General features: G+C 39.1%; 2 protein-coding genes across 4 annotated transcripts; both read right to left on the bottom strand.

The window, feature by feature from the left end:
- Positions 1-1,467: 1,467 nt before the first annotated feature.
- On the bottom strand, positions 1,468-10,766 carry LOC139138208 (uncharacterized). 2 transcript variants are annotated; one of them, XM_070706490.1, is made up of 5 exons: positions 10,642-10,766; positions 8,192-8,389; positions 4,249-4,490; positions 3,982-4,140; positions 1,468-2,853 (listed from the first exon to the last, which is right to left on the bottom strand). In XM_070706490.1, exons 2-5 carry the CDS (start codon positions 8,208-8,210, stop codon positions 2,683-2,685), a joined length of 591 nt encoding a protein of 196 aa, XP_070562591.1. In that variant the 5' UTR covers positions 8,211-8,389; positions 10,642-10,766; the 3' UTR covers positions 1,468-2,682. The 2 variants fall into 2 exon arrangements, with proteins under 2 accessions (XP_070562591.1, XP_070562590.1); XM_070706489.1 differs by having other exon boundaries at positions 8,192-8,476; positions 10,642-10,748.
- A 3,837-nt stretch (positions 10,767-14,603) lies between these two features.
- LOC139138207 (cysteine-rich and transmembrane domain-containing protein 1-like) lies at positions 14,604-21,372 on the bottom strand. Of its 2 annotated transcripts, none has more exons than XM_070706487.1 (4): positions 21,087-21,372; positions 18,178-18,392; positions 17,529-17,687; positions 14,604-16,325 (listed from the first exon to the last, which is right to left on the bottom strand). In XM_070706487.1, the coding sequence occupies exons 1-4, from the start codon at positions 21,103-21,105 to the stop codon at positions 16,191-16,193; spliced, it is 528 nt and encodes a 175-aa protein (XP_070562588.1). In that variant the 5' UTR covers positions 21,106-21,372; the 3' UTR covers positions 14,604-16,190. The 2 variants fall into 2 exon arrangements, with proteins under 2 accessions (XP_070562588.1, XP_070562589.1); XM_070706488.1 differs by having other exon boundaries at positions 18,178-18,389; positions 21,087-21,324.
- Positions 21,373-24,395: the final 3,023 nt, after the last annotated feature.

Genomic DNA, 24,395 nt, shown 5'->3' with positions numbered 1-24,395 from the left:
GTTGTTGTTCTTGTTGTTTCAAAAGTAATGTAGATGTCATGAAAAACGCAACAAGGACACTATCATTATTTGACCTGATACAACTCTCTGCCAATGTACACTCTCTTCATATGTTTTCAAAAGTATCTCATGACATCTACATTGCGTTTGAAACAACAACAAAACACAGTTATGTTCGTTGAATTTCATTGGTCAACAACAACAACAACAACAACAACAACACAACTGATAAACATGAACAACAATAAAAACAACAACAACCAGATTTCTGGGTTCCCTATGATTCCATTGCATTGAGTCAAACCCGGAAATTTTAATGGAACACGGTACAAACCAACCCAATATTTGCACAAACGTGCATAGACCTACGTTTATTTCCCGTTCGCGTTTTGGGTTTATTTCTACCGCTATCACATGATTTCTTTGGTGTGCTGAGTCTCTGAAACACTGCGCGTCCTTTTTATTCCGGAGAAGAACCATAAGGCCTAAAGGGCCACCAAATTATGTATTACCAAGTTTGACATCAATCCTGAAACAGAAAAACTTTATACGAAGTTTGGGGAGAATCCGATAATGTGGTATATCGGATTTCTTTACTTTACTCTAACGGCTTAAATACTGTAAACTATGGCAGAGAATTTTAGAGTAGTATCAATAGTACGCATATATCATAACAATTTGACGGTGAGTATAGCTGACTTTCTACTCCGCCCCTTCTAGGAAACCGAGGGACCAGTCCAAGAATAAACAGCCAAAACGGAGACACTTGCGAGCGTTCAGACACCTCGCTGTTTCCCCTAGCTTCCGGAACGGAACGGATTGTCGACAACATTATCAAAAATATTTGCATTTCTAGAAAGCTGCACAGAAAGTGGTTATCGCGACGTCGTGTATTGCCTACGAGTGACAACATCAGTGCAAAGCGCCCCCAGTGTCAGAATCTCCGCTGACGAGAACTGCTCAGGTCATTAGGATCTCCCCCACACAAAACTAGCATAGACGATTAAATCTCGTGACTGCGCACGGAGTTCAAGTACCTGAAATGTTTTGTGACGTACCGGCAATTACTATATTCGGTGCATTTCATGAACACAGCTTGTATTCCCAACGTGAAAGGAAGCATATGATTATTCATCTCGACACGATACATGAGTGCTCGTCCGGGATAAATTCGATCAGCATCATTACTGAAAATTCACCTCACTTACATAGCATCTGCTGGCTAGCTAAAATTTATATTTTTCAGATATTTTCATTGCCTATAGACCGAGGAACTGAAGCCTGAAAATACCGAAAAAGACAGTAGAGAAATCATCAAATGTCACGGCGAATGTCCGTTTACACAATTCGAAGACCAAGTTCAGGGGCACATTAGTCCTGTCTTCAACTACACGTACTGTACTTTAGCACTTGTACACCATGAGAAAATCCCACTATGTAAACTCACGTTCATCATAGACGCCGATATCGAATGAAAGTACATATTTATTTTCTTCAACCAACGATAAATGGCCATGGCTAATATCATTCTTTGTAACAGTGGCACTTTATTGAAGAGGAGAGTGCTCCAGATGTGTTTTCTGATATCAAACTTATTTGGAAGAATACATTAAAAAACAGTCAAAATGGAACCCTTCTGATGGAATGGATATCAGCTATTTAGTAGATTTTCTCCCTAAAAACCATTATGAAAGTTTAAGTAATGAACTCAGGCTAAGTGCTATCATATAAGATCTGTTATTTTGTTCTATAAATATATATTACGTATGAAAATCTATGGAAAATTGAATGAAAATCCTCGTAAATACATTATCAGGAAGGCAAGCCGTGCATTTTTCCATGATATTTTAGTATATAACGATGTAAATATCATACTTAAATAAGTTGAAAAAACTTTATATCCTCTATTTTTTCAAGAACTGCGTTTGGAACAAGTTTGGGAATTACTAGATAGCAAAGTCTGTCGAGGCGTAGAGTCTCAAAAGCTTGACAGTTGCTTATTGGTTAGCCGAATGTCAAGACAGCGAATCAGCTACAAGCTATTGTATTAGTTTCAGATTCCTTGCATAGTTGTGAATAATTAAGAATCTATCAATCAGCCATAACCTCCTGAGCCTCTGCACACTGACCCAGCAAAGTAGCATGAGATGCTGAGGTGTGTAGAACGAAGGCAATACACAGCTGGCTTGGCTCTGTACAGGCGAACTATTTCTTTGAACCAGATTGCTAAGTTCACGAATTGTGGCATGGTTTAATGAAAAGTGTTTAGTGAGAAAGTTCCACTTTAGAGGATTGTGTTATCTATTTTGGTTTCAATCATACTGCCATTTGTATTCATCTTAGATGAATTTACAGTCCATGGATGAAGCCCCGAGACCAGTCCGCGAGTCTACCCTACGGCCTTTGATGATACCCCAGCCTTGAAGATATCAAGGCTCACAGTGGCAACAAGAAGTAATAAAATACAACGATCAGAACAAAAGAAAGTTTTGGCGGAAGGCATGTACACACTTTCGTCTTACTGCATAACAAATGAGGAATAAAATAGATAATATTCGCTGTAACCGTCACCGTTTACAGAGTGACCCAAGAGTTGCGGTCAAATTAGAGTAAATTTCACACTGTACAAGATGGAGGACATGGGTCCCTGTATATTCACATCCTCCGCTCGGACAGACGACTCTATTTGTAGCCGTAATTGTCGTAGACATCATTGGTAGTCTTGGTAACCAAAACGATAACCACTATGATGATGATGACTCCGCAGATGGCACCAATGATGGACAACGCTAGAGATACCTTGGTGAGGATGTCAGCGGTTCGTTGATTCCCGTCGCTCCGGGAACAGAAGGCCTGAAACGGAGAAGACGTGACGTTCAGCCCGTGCGGAATCGTTAGACATAAAACATCGACTCAGGAGTGAGACAGATTTAGTATCAGGCAGGCAACCTTCAAACACCACGTCTTGCCTCAAGGTTGCAGTTTTGATTCAAGGCGACGCCATGACTGTCAACAAGCAAATCAAACGAAGATTGAATATTGAAAAACGGCCAATCAAGATGCCCTGTATTCTACATTTAATCAATCGATTCAAATCTTTCACTGATCGATAACCGAATGCTTGCGATCTTATATTTATAACCTTTGCATCAAAGAGGAAATTCTTTCTCAGCAAATTCTCATTGCTGATTTGTTCAACTTTTACATGTACGAGCATGATGGTACATGATGTTTTGGGCTTTGTAGTGCTAGCGAATGAAAACCAACTCTGTATCTCCATGCAACTGAGCCTATGATGTACCTATCGCTGGTGGCGTTTTGCTTTTTCAATGTCTGTTCCTTTATGTTTTGCGATTGTGGTATTGTTTAACCTAGACTGGTCACAAATCGCTTGGCTTTTCTTGGCAGCAGTCACTGGCTGACCCACGATCTACGCGACAGCTTACCACTAACGCAAGTCTGCTGAAGTTTACTTTTTCATTTTATTCCGTTTTGATGTCTCCACAGATTTGCAGCAAATCAATATTCAACCCCGAGTTTTGACCTTTCAATATGTATTGAATGTTTAACCCCGAGTTTTGACCTTTCAATATATCCAGTTACGACCAGCATTGTATAGAATTACCCCTGCTATTTGTACACGCTTAAAGTATTAAAGTAATGTACGTCTATAACCCCCTCGAGTACTCGGAATGAGGAATCGACAATCAAACGTTAGGAGGCAGAAGAACATTTGTGAAAGTTGATTTGCAACAATGCTGATTGTGCATCTGTAAACAGAATAAAAGCAATATGTATATGTTTGGAAACTAAAACACAACGAAATTCAGGGGATGGGGCCTTGCAATGCTCTGATAACCTAAGGAAAAATATATTCAGTCTTGCAACTTGAGAAAACACACACATTGTCAAATTATAATAACCTGTTCACAGATCTACTGATCACGGTTAATCCCTTTGAGAACCTGCTCTAATACTTACAACTCCAGATAGGATGACACCGACAAGACCAAGCGGGAAAATGCAACATAACATGTTTGCGATGGCGAGACACAATCCAACAATGTCTAGAGCAGTCGGAGATCTTGGTGCTGACTCCCGAACAATGACAGTCTGCTGTGGTGCTGATGGAGAGGCCACCTGTAAAGCATATAATTAAAGTTATAATTTAAACGCTCTGGCTAACATCCCGACAGGCACAAAGCGCTCAATTCGTGGTACGTGATTGTCAAAACTTAATAAACTTACCACAACATTGGTTGAGTGCATCTGAGTTGACGAAGGTGGATAATACGCAACTGGTTGGGATGGCGGGTAAGCACCATGCGGTGGTGGCGCCCCTGTCTGTGGGTATGGTGGTGCCCCTGTCTGTGGGTATGGTGGTGCCCCTGTCTGTGGGTATGGTGGCGCCCCTTGCTGTGGATATTGTGGGGCTGACTGAGTAGGGTACGGCGGGGGAGCATTATCCACCGCTCCAATTCCAAGCGCTTCTGTTGGCATAAGCAAGACAAGACGGGAATTCAAAAGGACAACCACTTCAAGTGATATTCTTTCTAACGTCGTGAGGTTTGTATGGTTCGAAAATTTGTGGCATATCAACCAAAAACTTGTTGCCCTTTCTGTCTTTTACGCCTCATTACAGCCTGGAAAGATACATGACTTTTTGACGGTTGTTTAACTTTTAGACATAGTCAGACCGTTGGTCTCATCCTACTTACAATAACATGGCATAGCTGGAATCATCCTGACACCATATTGGGAAGAGTGATGCACAATGTCTGTAATCAAGTGTGTGCTACATGGAATGGCGAACCGATCATAAGGTATGGAACACGTTATCATCAATATTTCATGAACGGTAAAACCATGTAAAGGACTCCGTCATCAATTACAACAACATTATCAGTAATTGTTAGTATTTTGTAGCATTTTAGTTATGCCCTTACATTCAGTTTGATATTCAGCTCAGAAAGCTAATGCGGAAGTGCCTTGATGTTAATCTGTGTTTCTAACCTCCAATATTATTGTTGACGACCATTGGTCCGGCCTAGAAATGTGCCAAGTAACTCTGATATTCAAACAAAAATAACACGTCTTTGTCAGCGATGGAAATTTATATTAATGAAAGGGAGCTAACCTATCTATGAAGTGACATATCCTTCAACGTTGATCCGTGTAAACATTCAGAATTGCCATGAGTGAATATCAATCATTTGCTTTTACATCAATCAATCCATGCATGTAGCTATAGAGACGGATCAATCTAAGTCGAATTTGGACGTGCGCTTGAGACAAAGCGCATTCTACTGTTTGCCTACGTGATGACGTACAAGTCACATGATCAACCATAGTCGTGCTTTCACTAGCTTTCATGGGTTGTTTTTGTCGATGCTCTAGACTGCTTTAAATCGGTCTTTTGTCTCGATTGCCATCACTGTCATGTTTCACAGATAAAAGCGCGCCACCAACGCTGACGGAATCTCACACAACACGTTTCAAACAATTGCACAAGTGTGCATGTACAGTTTGTAACGCTCTGTTTATTTGCTTTGTTGCGATAGTTTGTAAGCTGACGAAGCGGAATCTGCTATTTACTTTTGCTTGACCAGGTGAACATAGCTTTGTACAAATTATGCGTGACCAGGTGTGTTCATGAATCATTTATTTTGTGGTCAGTTCTATACAGCACATGCGTCGCAACGTCGCCTGTCTTCTGTAAGCAGTGTGATCGGCAGAAGTCCATGGTTCGTTTGCTTCCTAGTTGCTATCTTAGCCAGTAAAATTTGGATTGTTCGGCGACGAAGAAATAATGCCAAGATGTCTACTGGCCGGACTGTAGTTCTTCTCCGAAATTGCTCAAGTTCTGGTTTAAGTGTGTGTCAGGGACTCAGGAAACGTCCTAGTGGTATGAGTTGCATGCTGTTTATATCTACGTAGTCTATTTGGTCGGTCGACCCAGGAAATTTATTTCCGCTGTTACGTCGAAGTTCTTCGTCAAGTGTCGCACAAGAATGTATGTAACTGTGTCCAGTCTGTTCGACTTGTGGCCGGACTGCGGACTGTTTTCGTATTAAATGTGGTTCAAGACCAAACACCTCTGACGGGTCTGTGAAGTATTTTTATCGAACAAATAATTATCTCATTTTTGTTCTGGTCACGGTTAGTTTCAAGTAACTGTGATATATTGCATTTTCTTTAACTCGTTAGTCATTTTTTCATTAAATGCAGGTTTAATATAACATTTAGTGTTTGGGGTAATCTTTGTTTGACTGACATCCCGTCCACAAAGTTTGGTTTACTTGTGCAAGTTCTGGGTCGTAACAGCAGTTCCGTCAATAAAATCCAGTATTTTTATCAACTTCCAAATAATAATGTCGAAACGTTTGCGTTCTGTGATCTGTGTCTGTGTTGTCAACAATTGCATATTTTTCCGGACTAGAGTGACATAGACTATAATTTTTCAATAATATACTGAACGTAATACGTCATGCATTGACTGAGTTGGCCGCGGGGCTAGGTCCCTCACCCTAAAATTGTTTCCTTATTAGGTACTAGGATAAACCATGAAACTGGTCAAAACTGAGTGGTATACCGCCGCTGGGTGTGATTTAATACTATTATATCACAACAGTATACTGAAATTCTTGTGTGGAACGTCAAAAGAGGATTTTTGCTCTTGCCACGGCTCTTTTCACGTCTCGACCCACAGACCATGTTCCGAACCGCGCGAGACATTCCGAGATATCGCGAGAATATGTGGTTCGCAGTGGACGTGTTCTCGCAACACAGGACAAACTGCGTAAAACAGGACAAGTCGCTAATTACGTTAAACACTGCATAAAATATATGAAGTTGCAATCTTTGCTCAGTTCTGCACTTTTTCTACTTCCATACAAAGTTTGACTTGTATTACTAAGCTGGAATCCTGTTTCTACGGGCATGTATTTAAGTCTCGCGAGATCTCGCAATCAGCGGAACATCGTCTATTAGATCGCTGTGTTTGCGCCTGGTAATCTATATTTTAAGAGCTTTGGAGGAGGTTAAGGAACTTCTGAAGATAACTTATAAATGATATATATGAAAGTACACAACAGAGCAAAGATACTGAATACAACGAATTTTGGAAATGTTTTACAATTTGAAGAAAGGAAAGGGGGATTACCCAGTCTGTGGTCGATCGCTCGTCTTGCACACAGGAGGTCAGTGAGATTTCGCGGTCTATTGAACGCTACCGGGTAAAATGGTTCAGGAATTCGTCGCCGAAAACGTTCAAAACTACATTTTCATTTAGGCCAAATGAAAACAATGTGTTTTCGGCAAAAAAATGTCTCGGGTTAGCATAGCAGTGTTTTTTCTAGGGTCAGTTGGGTAACCGGCCAGAAATAATTTTTTTATTCGGCCTTACTAGAGAACATGCGTAAGAGAAGTACGTGACCTTGTAAACGCATCTACACATGACTTACGCAAGTCTGTGTTGGTTTTCTTACGGAAAACGAAATTGAGGAAGGCAGAACGCTGCCAATGCAACCAGAGAGTTCACGGTATACCAAACCCCACCCAATAGCAATGACAAACCGCTGAGTTTGCGACAATCAGTTTGATAGTCATTAAAGCCGAAAATCTCGCTCCATGTACTGAAAGCTAGCCTTGAGTGTTCAAATCGTTCGTTGAACTATATCATCTGTACATGGTAATAGAAATGTATGATGTTACACTAACGCAGGCGACTTCTCAACATTCGTCCGTTCAAACAAGACTCAGCAGAACGAACGTGACATTCGTGCGAACTAAAAAGCGAATGGAGGATACAAGCTTATCTTCTCAGCCTTTTGTTCGGAAATTACGCATGACCTAAGTACATTATAAGTGACAGGTTGCGTGGATCTTCACACCGTAATTATGGGGAACAATCACAAGTTGCTCATAACTTTTACCGTCTCTGAAGACATGCAAAGACTGTGATTTATAGGTCTAATTCTAAGTGCTTCTCGGTGACCATAGAAAAGTGCGGGTCAACCCACCCGAAGACAAAATGGCTTTGTGGCCGTTTCGATGCCCTCATGCAAGTCAAGGTGATTTTACCTACTGGGTTATTTTTAATCAGAACTGCCATAAGCCTATAAACATGTTTAAACTTCCCTAGACACGATGATGATTACACAGAAATCGCTACCGATGATGAAATACCTACCAGCCTCCTTAGTAGCCATTTTGTTTCCGGAGTTAATCAACTTGAGGGCACAGTTCCACGGTCTCTGCCGAAACTTGCGTCAACTTGCGTCTTTATCTTCCCGAACGGGCACTTTTTCGTGTCTTGATAGTAAAGTTGCGAATCTGTACACACTGTAGATTTTGTCCACCACCTGGTAAAACGCCTAATATGAGGTCCCTATGAGAGTGTAAGATTATACGACCTCCTGTAACTGGACGTTTGTCGTGACGTCATTCACTCTCAATACGCAGCTGATCCCGGGCGCTGCATTGTAATGTAAATGGTAGAGGCCAGTTGCTCGTGCTACATACCTTCACCCCTTCCGACTGTACGTTAGGGCCTGTGTAATCACAGGCGGCCCAGACGTATTGAGTTTTTTCTCGCAGTTTTCTCTATCAGGAAAAGTTCCTTTTTCATTTACATCTCCAGCAATGTTAACCAACCCATAAAATCCCTGATAAGTCCACGAGTGAGCATAATTAGTTGTCTTGACTAATTAATTAAAATATGTGTATACGAGAGATAAACGTCCTTGTAATTGGGTGTAAAATAAATAAAGAGTTAAGAGTCTGTAGCTAGGTATGAAGGTAGGTTGAAGAATTATTTATTTTAAAAGGATAGGTTCTGATAGAGAAAACTGAGAAAAACTCAATACGTCTGGGACGCGTGTGGTGTAATTTTAACTTTCACATGACAATTTCGGTTCGAAGGGACATTTGGTCACTGTGCAAATTTGAACCATTGAATTGATGACAATAATTAACAAGGTTGTACCATGGAAACCGTGTATCTGAATGATCAGCCTGCGCTCCGGTTTATTTTAGAATGTTTTCTGATCTGAAATCTTCAAACAGTTTAAACTTGACCATTTTTTCTTGTTCCCGACGTTTGCAATTCTGAACTGGGTTCGAAACTAATGGTTTTCTGGAGGATTTTGGGAAGACGATTCGTGGTAAAACGCAGTGAGTTTCGTTCGCCATGCACTTGTTAAAATTATTCACGTTCCATTGAAAGTCTAGCTATTAATTGGTTACATAACCTGCATATTGTGGAATGACCTTCCTCATGGATGCCCCAACAAATAATTCTCTAGTACAGACTCAAGAGTATGAACAGCCGACTATAAAATGATCTTCGCATCTGTGCCGGATACTCGGATAACGTTTTGGGAGATTCCAACTTGTTGTTAAGTTGACGTATGCATGTAACGGATTTGTCAATGGGACGGTAATACAGAATTGCATCGCACAACTACCCAAGAACTCAAATAGGACACTGTGGCCCCTCGCTACAACGCACGTATACGGGATTACAACCCGTTGCTCCTTACTTTCCCGTTTCGATGTCTGGTATGCACAAACAGAACGCATGGTGTTTTTATCTATACAAAAAATAATGGGTTCCGTATTTCAAAAAGAGATGCCAGCGTAAGGCCCATATACTTCAGATTACAGCTGGCATGGACATCACATCATGGACATCACATGTAACAAGGGATAAATTAAAACACAAGTGACCACCAGTACACAAAACAGTTATCTATTTTTAGTGACATAACACTGAATGAGAAATACGTTAAGTACAAAAGTAGATAAATTTGAAGAAATTAAACTTTTAACAAATTTCACACGGCAATCACTTTTAAGAAACCCTGTTGTTTGTGTAAGATTAAAACACCGTGCGTTCTGTGCACATAAAGTGTGCATGTTAGACATAGAAACGGAAAATATCACTCTTCATTGTTGACTACAAAGTGACATTGTGAGGAACGTACTCTATCGGACAACTATTATGTGAGAATGACCTATCAGCTCAAAGTTAGGCCTAAATATTCGCCGCAAAAGAGAAATTTTCACACTTTATTACCAATACTATACCAGGGAATACTGAGGAATTTTTAAAACATCCCATTTTGTGACCAGGAATAAAATCAGGGCTCACAAAGCAAATGTTTGGGTAAGAGCCGGGCGTTAAAGATAACCCTTAATTTAAATATACCGATATTTGAAATTCAATATGGCCGCTCTAGGAAGAATTTTTCGATTTTTCAGAAAAGGAGAGAAAACTTCAGCATTTGTGATATGGGCAAAATGAGTCGCATTAAAGAAGCAGTAGACCAGGAACGGGTTGAAGAAATCTGGCTATCCTGAAAGGTGTGCCCGTGGTGCATTTATATTCTATCATGGCGCCCATGCACAATACTAACAACTAAGCTTAGTTGTGCACCGACACATTCTCGCAGGCCAGAGCAATAATTTCCGCTCCGCTGACCTTCGCAAAACGCGTTGGGTGATAAGACTCGCCGAAGAGGGCGTGGTGTACGACGATGGCACCGACAAAGAACGAGTGGCATTCATATAAGTCACACACGGTCCCGCCATCGTCGTGGTCTACGCTTGGGCGCAAACAAAATACTTGACTCTTTTTACCTTGGTCAGTGATGACGTCAGTTTTACTGTCTGTGGGGCCTTGTGGCCACTTGACTCTTGGACCTTGGGCACTAGTCTCCCTCTGGCTACGTGATATTGACGGCAATTAAAGGGGACGTTTCCTCTTGCAATCGGTAAGCACGTGATGTCATGTGACACTATTCGCTACATAGAGTCACGTGATTTAAATTGGCGCGGGCGCCTGTACTGCAAATTTCACATGAAATTTTCTTTGTTCGAGTTCTGGATCAAGAGTTGTTAGATAGTGTGAATATGGCAAGTAGGTCTTTTCCAGGGTTTGATTGATATAATATGACTGTTGTCATAAGACTGTGTATGCAATCTGCTTTCTTTTACGATCGTTTAAGCATTGTTTTTAAAAAACCGCAAAAATATGCAGTAAAACGTTTTCTTTGAACCGAAGTGAAAGCATTATCATACTTATATGTCTCTACATTTTGATAGTGAAATGCGCCGTTCCAAAATCGACATGACGTCGCTTGTTCTGCAGTTACTCATGTTACTGGGTCAGGGCTAACGGTCAATGTACTCCTGCCGCGGTTGCCATGGTCACAGGCCGAAAGAAGACCGAAAAAACATACGTTTAATTTAAAACAATAATTAGGCTGTCTCTAAAATTCCCTAGGAATCACAAGTGATATCAATTTTCGTGATATCTATTAGGTACAACTAACAAGGGCGATCAAGTTCAGCGGTTCTGGTATAGGCTAGGCCTAATGTTACTTTTTAGGAATCCGTATCGCCGCCATAGATCCGCACTTATCAGTTATTGAAGCTTGAATCTTGACTTGGGCACTGTGACAGTATTGTGGAATCCAAACGTGAGAAAAAAAAGGTATTCTAATAAGCAATCGACCGTTTAAATGACATAATTATAATCTATAGACCGTAACATGGACAATATAATAAACAGAAATGCAATACCGAGTTAATAAGTTACAATAATAAGTTAATAAGTTACAATCACGAAAGTTTACATGAAGACAATATTCCCCATGTTCCACAAAATATCACAAAATAGTTGGTGAGAATTGCTACAAATCGTTGATAGTACTCTGTTAAGTTTTTAAGCAAGATGGTATAACTTAAAAGCAATGAATCACCGTCATTTGAAACAGGACGGTGAATGTTAAAGTTACACGCACAGGTGATTCGATCCGTCGTGAGCAACAGTGAATGTCCGATAGGAGTATAAAGTCTCAATAACTTACAGTCCAGAAGTTGCATCGACCATGTCTGCCAGGCTGTTCATTCATACAAAGACAATGTCTGATGATGTTGCTGCATGTCAGTCACTTAAAAGCTTATTTGAGGATGTTTTGTAGTTAAAAATAATGAATGGTTGCAGTGCTTGTCAGACAGGTTTAACTGATCAGTTCTTCATTATTATTTGTCATTGGTAGTATTTTAAGCCGTTTACAAGAATGTGTCTCTAACTTGTCTTTTCTCCAGTGCAATTTCGCACTCTTGGTTGAGTTGTGTTTAATATGAAGTAAACTTCGTGCAGAGCGAATCCTGAAATTATTGTAAAAACCTGGACAACTTGCGTCTCCAAAAGGTACATCATAAAAGCTAGATACAATAACAAGAATCTAATTCGGGTGAAATATTTTTTTCTGGGCAAAGACCAACATGCGCTTCGTATCTTTTTGAAATGGATATACGCGCCGTTACGGAACGAAGCCAGTTTGTGTATAATTTACAAAGTTTATGGTAGGGTCACGCTGGATTATTTTAATATACCACTTCGTGGTTTCTTCTGTTTTCTGTAGTAAAGTTTTAATTTAATTCTTCATACGCCCACTTAATTTTCAGTGGTGTGGGTGGCACGAATAGATATCATTATCTGCAAGCAAGTCACGTGATCGCTCTAACATAAAAAAAACGCTTAGAAATAGGTGATACTCTTTACAAAATTGAAAATGGTTTTCATACAGATTTTATAATACTGCAGCGTTTGGTTTGGTGAAGTAAAAACAAAACTTTGAAAGGTTATGCAAACCGACTGTTATGATACCAAAGCAAACATTGCTTAATGTGTACAAACTGAAATACAAATTTGCTAATACGGAGGACCAGAATGTATAGGAGCTCTGTTGTTTGCAAACAATTCATTTGTAGGAAAGTTTTTAATGCAGAAAGACGAGTCGGGTCTTCTGAAACCCTTTCTCTCCAGTATTCATGTCATTGTCAACACAAAGTGTATACGTCTGTACGTCTGTTTAGGCTATGGTTATCGTAGGAAATTAAATTTTTCAATCTATCCCTGCCGGCCTGTCCGCCTCCCTCCCTCTATTTCCCCCTCCATCCATCTCTTCCTAAATCCCTCCCTTCCTTCCTCCCCTTCCCCTCCCTTCTCCCTTCCTCCCTCATCTAACGATCTACACTGGCACAAACAGTGTCACACATACACACAATATATATACAAAATTCTCGACAACACTAACACACATTATACATATATATATATATATATATATATATATATATATATATATATATATATATATATATATGTATATATAAACATATATAAGTATAGGATAAAGCCCGAGTACGAGGGCTCTTCTGGTATATAAAGTCCAACCCAACGATAAAATGTCGAGGCCGCAGGCCGAGACATTTTATTGTAGGGTTGGACTTTATATACCAGAAGAGCCCGAGGACGAGGGTTTTATCCGACTTAAAAACTATCGCCCCTAACTGATATATTTTCGTTTTCAATGTGTTTACGTCAACCGTCCCCTTTGTCAATGTAAAATGTTTAGGATATGAATTAAAACTTTTATTTGTGAAATAGCCTTCCGATGTAATGGAACATCCTATAAATGCCCTAGGGCACATTATATAAATGCCCTAGGGCACAGCAGATTTTGTGTTGCAGCTGGTTTCCACTGTGTTACCAAATTTGAATATTAAATGTACCAGATGTCTACAGAGTATGACATGTCCACTTTTGATTGGACAGTACTTTACTACGGCGCTGTCATTCGTTTCTGGAATTTGGTGACCAGGGCTTTATGAATAGATAAAACACCCTGAATTGAGCACTCTGATTGGTCAATCAACAGTAGATAGTTTTTAAATATATATAAATATATATATGTGTGTGTGTGTGTGTGAACATGAGTTGTCGAAAACTTTGTATATCATGAGCAGTCATGTTATATCGGATGACATTCACTAATCTTGATAGAAGTACAAGACTACTTATACCGCCATAGATAAAAGCTAAAACTACTACTGCTCTTTCTTTAAATGATACACTCAAACAGGATCGGAACGAATTTAGGATAATTGGATTTTCATATTTTTCGAATTTCTCAAAAGCGTTAGGAGCCGTATAGCTGAATGTTGCAATATTAAGAATTACTTATAAAAACGAGTGTATAACTTACACAGAAAAGCAGAGCGGATGAGATAACATTTGTAGATTAAATCGACATTATTACTTCAATTATCCCAAATCAGTTTCAAGTGTGTTCACAATAAAAGTACTTTTTAAGTTTAATCTTATTCGAAAATGTCCTGTTGGACTTTATCTTCAGTAGGATAAGCAATAGTTGACTATTATAAAGTTTTGTAAGATTTCAAGGTCAAGGTTTCACATTTTCATTCGTCAAGCAAAACACAGTTTTGTTTTATTTTTCTCCCTCACTTTTATAAAAACGATTTACTGTTGAGTTGAAGCTTTTCCCTTGCTGTAAGTAACGCCATTCAAAATGTTTCTGTATTTGTTTCTAATTTATAACTTGTGATTTATGAAAAACAGCATATGCTTGACTGTATAACATTTTTGAATTCGCACAATCAATTTTGAACCTTTTCACTGCCGAGTATACTTTAACGCATCTATTAGACATTACCGTGCGTACCTGCACGTTTCTTATTTGCACGATGAATAAATGATTACAAAAACCACATGATCATGACTAATGTTAATGAAATTGTAAGTTTATTAGTACAAGTATGGCATGTTAAAGCAACAGAACAAAAAACACTTCAGACTATTATAATATGAAATACCAAATGATAGATACCGCAGGAATTATCGCAGCTTGCCTTTTAGACAACTTTGGCGTTTTCACTTTAGGTGTCATTGCTGAAAGTTCACTTACTTGACATTACAACAACTATCAGTGATCTCAAGTTTGCGACAACCGTCACAAACGTCCTTAAAAAAGTCCATACACATGCTGTATATCAAACTCGAGAGCGCACATAACAATTGATACACGGTGTATGTGAGCTCTCCTTCGAAGGGTGTTTTCATGCTTGGTGTAAGTCTCGGCAAAGCTTTCTAAGTCACCGAAATTTTCAATATTTCTAATACACATTTATCGAATGTTCAAGTAAACATCCCGGCCGTCTCAACGACAAGCTGCGATAACTTCTGCAGTATGGACGAATTCCATACAACGACAGATGTGACCAATTTAATTGACACAGCACAAATATTGTGTAAAGGTGAGTATTCGTTTTACTGTTATGTAAATAACGTGATATTCTTTTGGTGTTTTCCAAGAGACAAGTCATGCTTGTCAGGTCTTTGGGTTTATGTTTTAGACCCTTCCAAAGTAATTTGACAAAATTGAAGATTCTGAATACAATGATTACCAAATATTGCATTGTAATGTAAGCGTAGATTTCATTACAAGACAATTCAACTTCTCATCTATACACTGATTAAGTCTGTATACTTTGTGTTAATACACGCTTTAAATAACTAAGTCCAACGTATTGAGTCTACCTTGTATCTCCCCGTTACTTTCAAAATTGCCAAAATGTAAATTTTAGTGTCGCCACTGTGTAGGTTTTTATAGGCACACAATATTATTTTGGACTTTCGTTGAACATTTGCTATTTTTGTTTTAGAATTGATACCGCCTGCAGGCAATATATAACCTGCCTTCAACTGATTATTGCTTACTTGAAAATAGAGTACGTAAAGTAGATGAGTGATTAGATAAAACATTAGAAGATCTCTTGGTTAAATTTGGTTTTAAAACGACACACATAAAACGAAAGGAAATATGAAAGTGAAAACCATAAAGTTGCTTGTGTTAACGGATGGCAAAATTCAGAATGGCACTGTATACGCTTGTTTCTGAATAAGACCATAGGAATTGGATAAGGCAGAAGAGCCTCTGAGACGGACTATTATATCTTGAGAAGGTTTTCTAATGTGGAGGCAAAATTTGTTGGTCAAAATTCGTAAAAAATGTTTCAGCCTTGCTTCAATTTTAATAGAAAAAAATTCACATCACTTTGGAACTTAAACAAGCTATCGGTATTCTTATTCTTAGAGGAAGTATACAAGATCCGCCTGATTAAAAAAATTGATATTTAAAATTTTGAAAAATATGAAATTTACATTGTGTCCTTCTAACTAACCGTCTCTGAAAGCTTACCATGACCAGTAACCTATTCAACGGAGGATACTGTTATAGGAACTTGTGATAAAACTCAGGGAGTTACCGCATTTGTAGCCATATTTGCTGCGAACCCCCTTTGGCTATTACATGTAATTAAGACCAGACGTAAACGTACAACACTATGATGATGATAACACCGAGGACTGCACTGGCGATTGACAGCCCAAGAGAGACCTTGGTGAGAGTGTCCGCGGTTTGCTGTTTCCCGTCACTTCGAGAACACATAGCCTGCAATGAAGTAGAGAAAAGATTCTGTTAATAAAAATAATATTTGATGCGAGTCATCACGAGTATAACTTCATAACCTGCGTATCATGTCTTTTTCTTCTTTTTTCATGAGGTAAAAAATCTTATTAATTTTTCTCCTAACAAACACAAACCATACTTAGAATAGACTAAAGTGAGCACATGTGTGCAGCTGCCATTTCAGTGAAGTCATAAATTCCTAAAGAGGAAGACAAAGTCAATATAGAATAAACGCTGCTTTAGATTCATACAGCAGTGGTTAGGAAAAGAAACAAAGAAAAAAGACAAATAGCATCATCAGATTTGCTAATAGATAAGTCAAGGATCAGATACAAGAATACTATTTTTCTCTTTATCAAATACCCATACCCATGCCCATATCGCTTCCTCCTGATGACGTTGGACTGATATTTACGGTAAACGTCAATAAACGTCTTCAGTTTTAGCATGTTCCCGAACAACACAAATTCCCACGATCAGTAATACAGGACAGTGCATGTTGCGTTAACTAAAGGCTCATTAGTTGTACCTTTTTGCTTTTTTTCGATGTGGCAGATGTTTGAAATCAAAATCACTTATGCAGAAATGCTTACAGAAGTGTACCGCAGAACATTTTCAAACATTGGCGATAAACGAATAAGATTTTTAACAACTAAATAATTCCGAGTTGTATCTCAATACGGCTCTTGAATTCGATAGACCAAATCCATCACCGAGGATTGAAATTTTGACATTTTCGAGGAAAATATGGCTTAGTGAAGGGAATTCCAAGATTGGATAATATGATTTGGTAAGCAATACTGTAAAAAGGTACAACTGATGTGGCTTTAAGGCAAGTCACGTCTCGAAATTGAAAGTTTTCAAATTTTGCGAAAAATTTGCTATGAAAAAACTGTAAACCATTCTCTTTCATAATGAAGAATAACAAAACAATGGTCACCGTGCAAAGTTTGGGATTAGACCTACAGATTACATTAACTGTGCTAACGTGTGCGATGAGGAATGAAAGTAAATGAATTTTACAATTTTTGCAAGGCTGTGAAAAGTTCACGTGAAGGCTTTCCAGATGAGTATCGTAAAAGGTTTGAGAGTTCCCCGACGCGCGTTCTACTTAATACATTGCATGTCTCTGTTAACTATTTCAATTGCACAGTGAGAATTTGCGAAACTGACAATACTACTTACAATTCCAGACAGGATGACACTTATGAGACCGATAGGCCAGACACAGCACAGCAAACTGCAGATGCCAAGTATCAGTCCAGTAACGTCCATGGAAGTAGGTGATGTTGGGGCAGACTCCCGGATAATGACAGTCTGCTGCGGGGCTGAAGGAGCGGCCACCTGTGAAACATGTCATCAAAGTTCAGACGATAAACGCTGTGGTTTCATACTCATAATCGATAAAGTCTGAGTGTATTTAGATCATAGCACCTGGAAAGCGAGATCAGAAGAAGCGTTCTACTGATCAAAATATTTTTCCATGATGGCACATTTAGCTCTGATGATGCACAAAAGGGCCATACTCAGTCCACACTGTGTTACCATCGGAAGACTGTGAGAGAGTCTAAGCCAGATCACGAAGTCTAAGACTAGACTAAGTACTGTTAATTTGATAAATTTAACCCCATTCCACATCTGTCTGTCTGTCTGTCTGTCTGTCTGTCTGTCTGTCTCTCTCTCTCTCTCTCTCTCTCTCTCTCTCTCTCTCTCTCTCTCTCTCTCTCTCTCTCTCTCTCTCTCTCTCTCTCTCTCTCTCTCTCTCTCTCTGGAAATTACTGATAGTTTTATCACTATGTTCATATATTCCGCAATCCATTTCAGAGAAACTTACCACCACATTGGTTGAAGATTGCATCTGAGATGACGAAGGTGGATAGTACGCTGGTTGGGATGGCGGGTAAGCACCATGAGGTGCTGGCGCCCCATACTGTGGGTATGGTTGCATCCCTTGCTGTGGGTAGGGTTGCATTCCTTGCTGTGGGTAGGGTTGAGTTGGTTGAGATGGGTACGGTGGTGGTTGGTCGGTTGGACCCATTGCAACTGCTTCTGTAGGCAGAAGTATACAAAGAATGAATTATATGGTACTAGTAGCTTAAGAAGGCCATGACACGTCGGAACTTTTCATACCCGGTTATGTGCAGTGCCTTGTACTAATCCTCGGACGCATCGTTATCATATGCCGTTGCATGACGAATTGAAAGTCGTATTTTTATGGATGAGTAAAGGAGAATAAAATGACTAAATCAAGGCCATAAAGTGAGATAATAGAAAGGAAACCTTGTTTTAGGAAAGACCGTTTCTACCAGCTTTGTTGTACACGTTTGTTGCCCTTAGAGGTGATAAATACGACGGGTTAAATATTAACATGTATATTTTGAGTGGTTTGCTATTAAAGCTCCATAAGCTGTATCTCTTAGCTTTTTCAGAACTTGTGTTTTGTGGTTTCCCTATACACTTTCTGCATTGAATCCCTAAACTAATTTAATGCCGAGTATTTAGCATATCAGCACAACCTATATAAGTATAATCTCCATTGTTATTGTTGAAAATTGTATTTAAGTCCAGACTAGAATTCATTTGTAAACAATAAACAATGATCACTACACACATACAAGCTGTGTTGACAAAAAGAATACTCGAAATTTCAGCATGACAAACGGATTAGGGTCAGACACGGTAGTTGATATACAGAAGCAGAATACTGAAAAACTTGCCACAAGTTAAAGCTTATGTCCCTTTAATGACCAATAATTGTGGCGCGGTAGTTTCCTCTGTTACATTTGCAATGCCCGTGGTTTCATCAAAGACAATCCTTTGAAATTTAGCTAACAATCGAAAGGCTCGGAAAAGAACGTTTTTGTAAAATTTCAAGCTTTTTTGGAACATATAGATAGAAAGCTTTAAAAAGTCTCTGTTTGACGTCGAAAGGAAGACTTAAAGTAAAAGGATATTATCAGACAATTTGTCGCCACTTTTAAGCATGTTTGTTTGTTGGAAAGTAACACTCCAATAAGTTCTATTATCGATCATTAATGGCAGTAATAAAATAACTCTCGCCAAAGTATGAATGACGTTCTGTCTTGTATGTAAACAAGTAACGAGACTAAAATTTTATCGGTCTGGAGATATAATAGTTAAAAGTACAAAAAAACTGAAACATTGGCGAAAACTGTATCGCAAAAAAAAAAAGAAACTGGTCAAATCTGACGCATTTTGAAAACGCAAGCTTGAGTTGATTATGCATCGATGAATATAAATAATACGTGACAAACATTTAACAAGGCTGAAAGTGACGAACAGAACAATTGCTGATTAAGGTGAGTACGCGCTTCGAAAATGGAAGACTTAAACCTTTGCTCAAACTTTCCTCAAGGAATCTTTCAACCATTCTCTTTCAAAATCAAGAATAAAAACCGGGGGGTCACCATGCAAATTTTGGTACCAGAGAAACAAATAACCCAAGATTTACTGATATTTCAAATTCAAAATGGCCGCCATCCCAGTGTTAACTCTATGGAGAAAAATAAAATTTCCGAATTTCGAAAAACTAAGTAAAAGCCGGTGAAAAGTTTTCTTATACCATGAGCTTTAAAATGGTATACCACAAGTGGTATATCGGAAAAAAATTGTAAAAGTTTGAGAGGCCGAATATCTGTCCCCGAGGCGCGTTCTGCCTTAATATAAAATATGATTATTCCCTTTACTTCATAAATCATCGATTGTGTGAATCCTTTATTATGCCCTTTTTGATTATCAAACTTTCGCATTCGCTGTAAATCCTGGAGCAATATTTTATCAACATGAACACTCTATTTTACTGACTCTCGGTCTGTTTCTGAATTAGGAACTCGAAAAACTATGCACTGCTGCTAAATCGTAAATTATATCAAATGTCAAGGGAAGAGATATTTAACGTTTTAAACACACTTTGTTATCATCGTGTGACACGATTTAGCTACACAAGTTTCATGTGCCTTTTTCCCTTTTTGTTGTTAATAGTAAGCGAAACAAAACAGGACGTGCTAATTACATTTCTCTGCCACCGAATAGCCCAGTTTCAGGAACAAATGCTTGCATCTCACGACAGTATTTGCCCTGTCCATCGATGCATGTTTGCCATGCAACACTACAGTCGAGCTGATTACCATGAGACCCACCTGGTTCACTCGTGGAATATTTTAGGACACCCATACATACTGATAATATGACATGTCACGAACCTAATGCCTTTCAATCATTGTTCGACCACCTTATCGCGGTACAAATACTAGTACGTGACATGTGTACTAAGAAGACAGCGGCTCCAGTTACACCTTAGTTGGTTTTTGTTGACAGTTAAACAAGACGTTATGGTCAGTTCAATGCCGACAGATTGCAACAACCTCCCCTTAGCTGTTAATAATTGACTCATTAAATTTTGAAAATTTTGAAATATGGCAGCAAATCTAAACGTCCCTTAAATTTAATGACCTTTGAGCACCTTAACAACTTGTACTACGACGCATGAACGCTGTGACGCAGTTTAAAACACACCTATAAAGAAATTTGTATTGGAGTCGTACCCGAACAGGTATCTCATTTTGAGTCACAGAATGTCATATCGATGAAAAATTCACTTTTTGAAGAAGACTGCCAGATTTGAGCATGGAACTGACTTTCTGTAGCTACATTTTGGCTTCTGTATAATAATGACAATGATTACATTCACATCGTTGCCAACTAGTACACGGAAATACCTACCAGCCTCCTTGCCCGCCATTTTCTCCTGAAGGTTGTTCAATTTGTCCTTCAACTCCAAGGTATATGCACAAAATTCAAAACTTTTCACGTTTGTGCTCTCTCAGTTGTTTGGTCCAGATGGTGCTGATATTATTAAGTACGTGCCAGGTATAGGATTTGTCCACGAATCTACCCTTTAAACTCTCACGAGGAAGTGAAATTGTGACTGGACAAAGTTATTCAGTACCAGATTGCAATGCGCTACCCACGTGACGTCATCACCCTTCAAGACCCCACTGACTCCAAGACAATTTAAGGTTGGTTTGGTTCCGTGTGGCAAGTGCTCAGTTTAGCTTCATGATTCGTACTGAGCACGGTTAGGTGTGGTTCGATACATAGCGGTCGCCGCGTGGTATGTATAGAAAAATAGGTGCATACCACGCGGCGGCCGCTATGTATCGAACCACACCTAACTGTGGTACTTTATAGAGATTAAGCTCGGAGAATATTTTACTTTCTTTGTCATTGCATACTTCAGTCGGCAACTACACAAAAATGTGATGAAAAACTTACGTGTTCCCGACTCACTTTTGAAATTCGCTGTATTAAAACAAATCTTACCCCTGACTCTATGAAACTGAGATGATTAAGGTCCCAGTAGCTGTAACTTTTGATGATTTCCAAGTCCAATTCCAATTGAAGATTTTTGTGCAAACGTATCGTCTATGTGAAATGTACTCTAAATGTTTACTTTCACTTGTCAACTATTACAATGCAGTCTACTCATTTACAGTCTGACTGTTCGAGTCCACAAGCTGAATAGAGTGCATCTCTCTCAACATGCTTTTGGGAGTAGCATCAGAAAATAGTAATTGACAATAGAAACACATAATAAACACTGTGAAAAAAGAGGAACTCTAACATTATTTTTGTACAGCACCGACTCTCGATCTTTTCCCGAGTGGTGAAGCGCCCTCAACTTCAAAGCAAGGTGAGAGGTTCAGCCGGAATGTACAGCGTAGAGACTTGACAAACCGCATCCAAATTGCTCTGATAAGATGTAATCTACAGATAAGAGGTCGCTTCGTCACGGTAAATAGCTCTAGAACCATGCATATACCCGGAGTGCACTTCTGAAGTGAGAACCAATTATCGTAATGTTTGACAGTAAACGAAACATGTACAAGCTCTTCCTCTTAGGATAATTACATGTATTTCACCTCAATATATTCCTTCAGCTTATTCAATTAAGAAACGCACGAGACATTTCAAAATACATAACATATATCTAGCTCTGTTTGTCTTTGTAACTTGATTCATGGTAAATACATCTTTCCCCTACACAGAATGTGAGTTTAATCATGGATAAAAAATAGTCTATTTTTTACATCCATGGTTTAATCGAGACAAAATACATTTCCTTACCTGTTTGCTCGCTCTTTCGCGTCGAAGTTTCAAGGGACTCCAAGTAATGAAAGCACTCCCCCTCCCCCCATTCTCCCTCCCTCTCTCCCATCTCTCTCTCTCTCTCTCTCTCTCTCTCTCTCTCTCTCTCTCTCTCTCTCTCTCTCTCTCTCCAAAGATACCAGTTTCTGATGAATTACCCGCTCTCCTATTGGTGACATGAGGAAACTTGTTCTACAAAAGATGATGTTGCATAAATTGAAAGGACTCGCTGAAAGTATGAATAAACAGCGTTGAGTTCAGACGGCGTTTTCAAAAGTTGAACAAATATAACATGTGACCACTTTAGCTCAGGGGGTATCACGTTACAATTGCTAGGACGGGTCGTATCACAGGCGTGTAGAGTGGCACGTAAAAGCTTGGAGTTGCCTATGTGGTGGGCAAAGAGAATGTTACGTTACCCTACACTGAACTCTTCACGCAGCTCTCATTCTGCATGTAACCACCTTGACAACTCCAAGCGACTATCGTCGATACACCCTCTTAGCATACACAATCAACAGTGTTAACCTCGAATACATTCATCATGTTTACAATCAGCTAGTAGTTGGTCCAGGTCAGAGCAAATACAATGGTTGCTAGGAAGGTTGACATATGCGTCATTGGTGGGCGTCGTTATATGTAACCATAGACCACAGGTCTGCGGTGTAACCATAGGCAGATGCCGTAACTCACTACAGTCTTGTAAATAATGTTTCATTCGTGTTGAATACAAAGGAACTGCCGCTCCATTATAGAAAAAATGTTCTGTTCTGCCTGTCGCGTCTGTCACGAGATACAATTTTTGTTTTGGTTTTCCCCAAGCCATTCGTTCTCCACAAACATCGCGTCAGCGCACACACTGTGTGGGTGAAGGAGCTGTGACGCCACAGAACCACAAATGCTACAACAACTTATTGCAGCCCTTTCAAAGTTCAATGTGACGCAAAAAAGGAAGTCGTCATAGATAGTTACAACATATTGTCGCAGAGTCAGAGTTTTCATAAAGATCTCCTTTGGCCTCGCAGTCAAACGAACGAGAACAGTTAGGTCTCCAAGGCATTTGGGCCTCGCTGAGAAACTTGAGAGAAACCGTTCATGTATTGCATACCCGAACGGCAAATTAAACCTACGTGACACGTTCCGAGACAGAGGGTTCGTTACTGTCACAGTGTACAAACTGTTTAAACGCCAATTGAGTCGAACACTGACACTAGGGCATAATTGAAAGAGATATTTCAATAGTGATCATAGAGAGCGCCTTCAAATGACAATCATGTATTGTCGGGTCACTGTCGCATTATCTTTCAGGTAATGGCAACCATAATCATCATCATTATCATCATCATCATTATCATCATCATCATCATCTCAAAATAACAATCATCTTTGACATGAAATTCCATGTACACTTTTTATGTGACCAACCGTTGAAGTACAGTCAAACCTGTCTATAGTGGCCAGTCAAGGGACTTTGTTAAAGTGGCCTTTATGGACAGTTCAGATAATTTATTATTTCGTAACCAGTAAATGTATAAATGCATTTGGCTTGACTTGTTATTAAGATGTTTGGCAGGGGACATATTTACGAGCTAAAATGGTCTAAGACACATTTCAGACACACTTCATACAAAAAATATACAGTAAAAAACAAAATATGTATAAATGTTTAACAGGCAAAAGTAATTAAGGTAGAACGCACCTCGGGGACAGACATTCAGACTCTCAAACTTTTACAGTTCTCTTCTGATATACCACATGTGGGGGTTCATTTTAAAGCTCTTGGTGAAAGAAAACTTTTCACCAGCTCAGTTTTTTGAAATTCGAAAATTTTTATTTTTCTCCATAGAGTTAACACAGGGATGGCGGCCATTTTGAATTTCAAAT

Source organism: Ptychodera flava, chromosome 8 (assembly GCF_041260155.1).
Source record: "Ptychodera flava strain L36383 chromosome 8, AS_Pfla_20210202, whole genome shotgun sequence".
NCBI classification, from domain to species: domain Eukaryota; kingdom Metazoa; phylum Hemichordata; class Enteropneusta; family Ptychoderidae; genus Ptychodera; species Ptychodera flava.
Note: the sequence above shows the minus strand (reverse complement) of the source record. Positions and strands in the feature narration are given on the sequence as shown.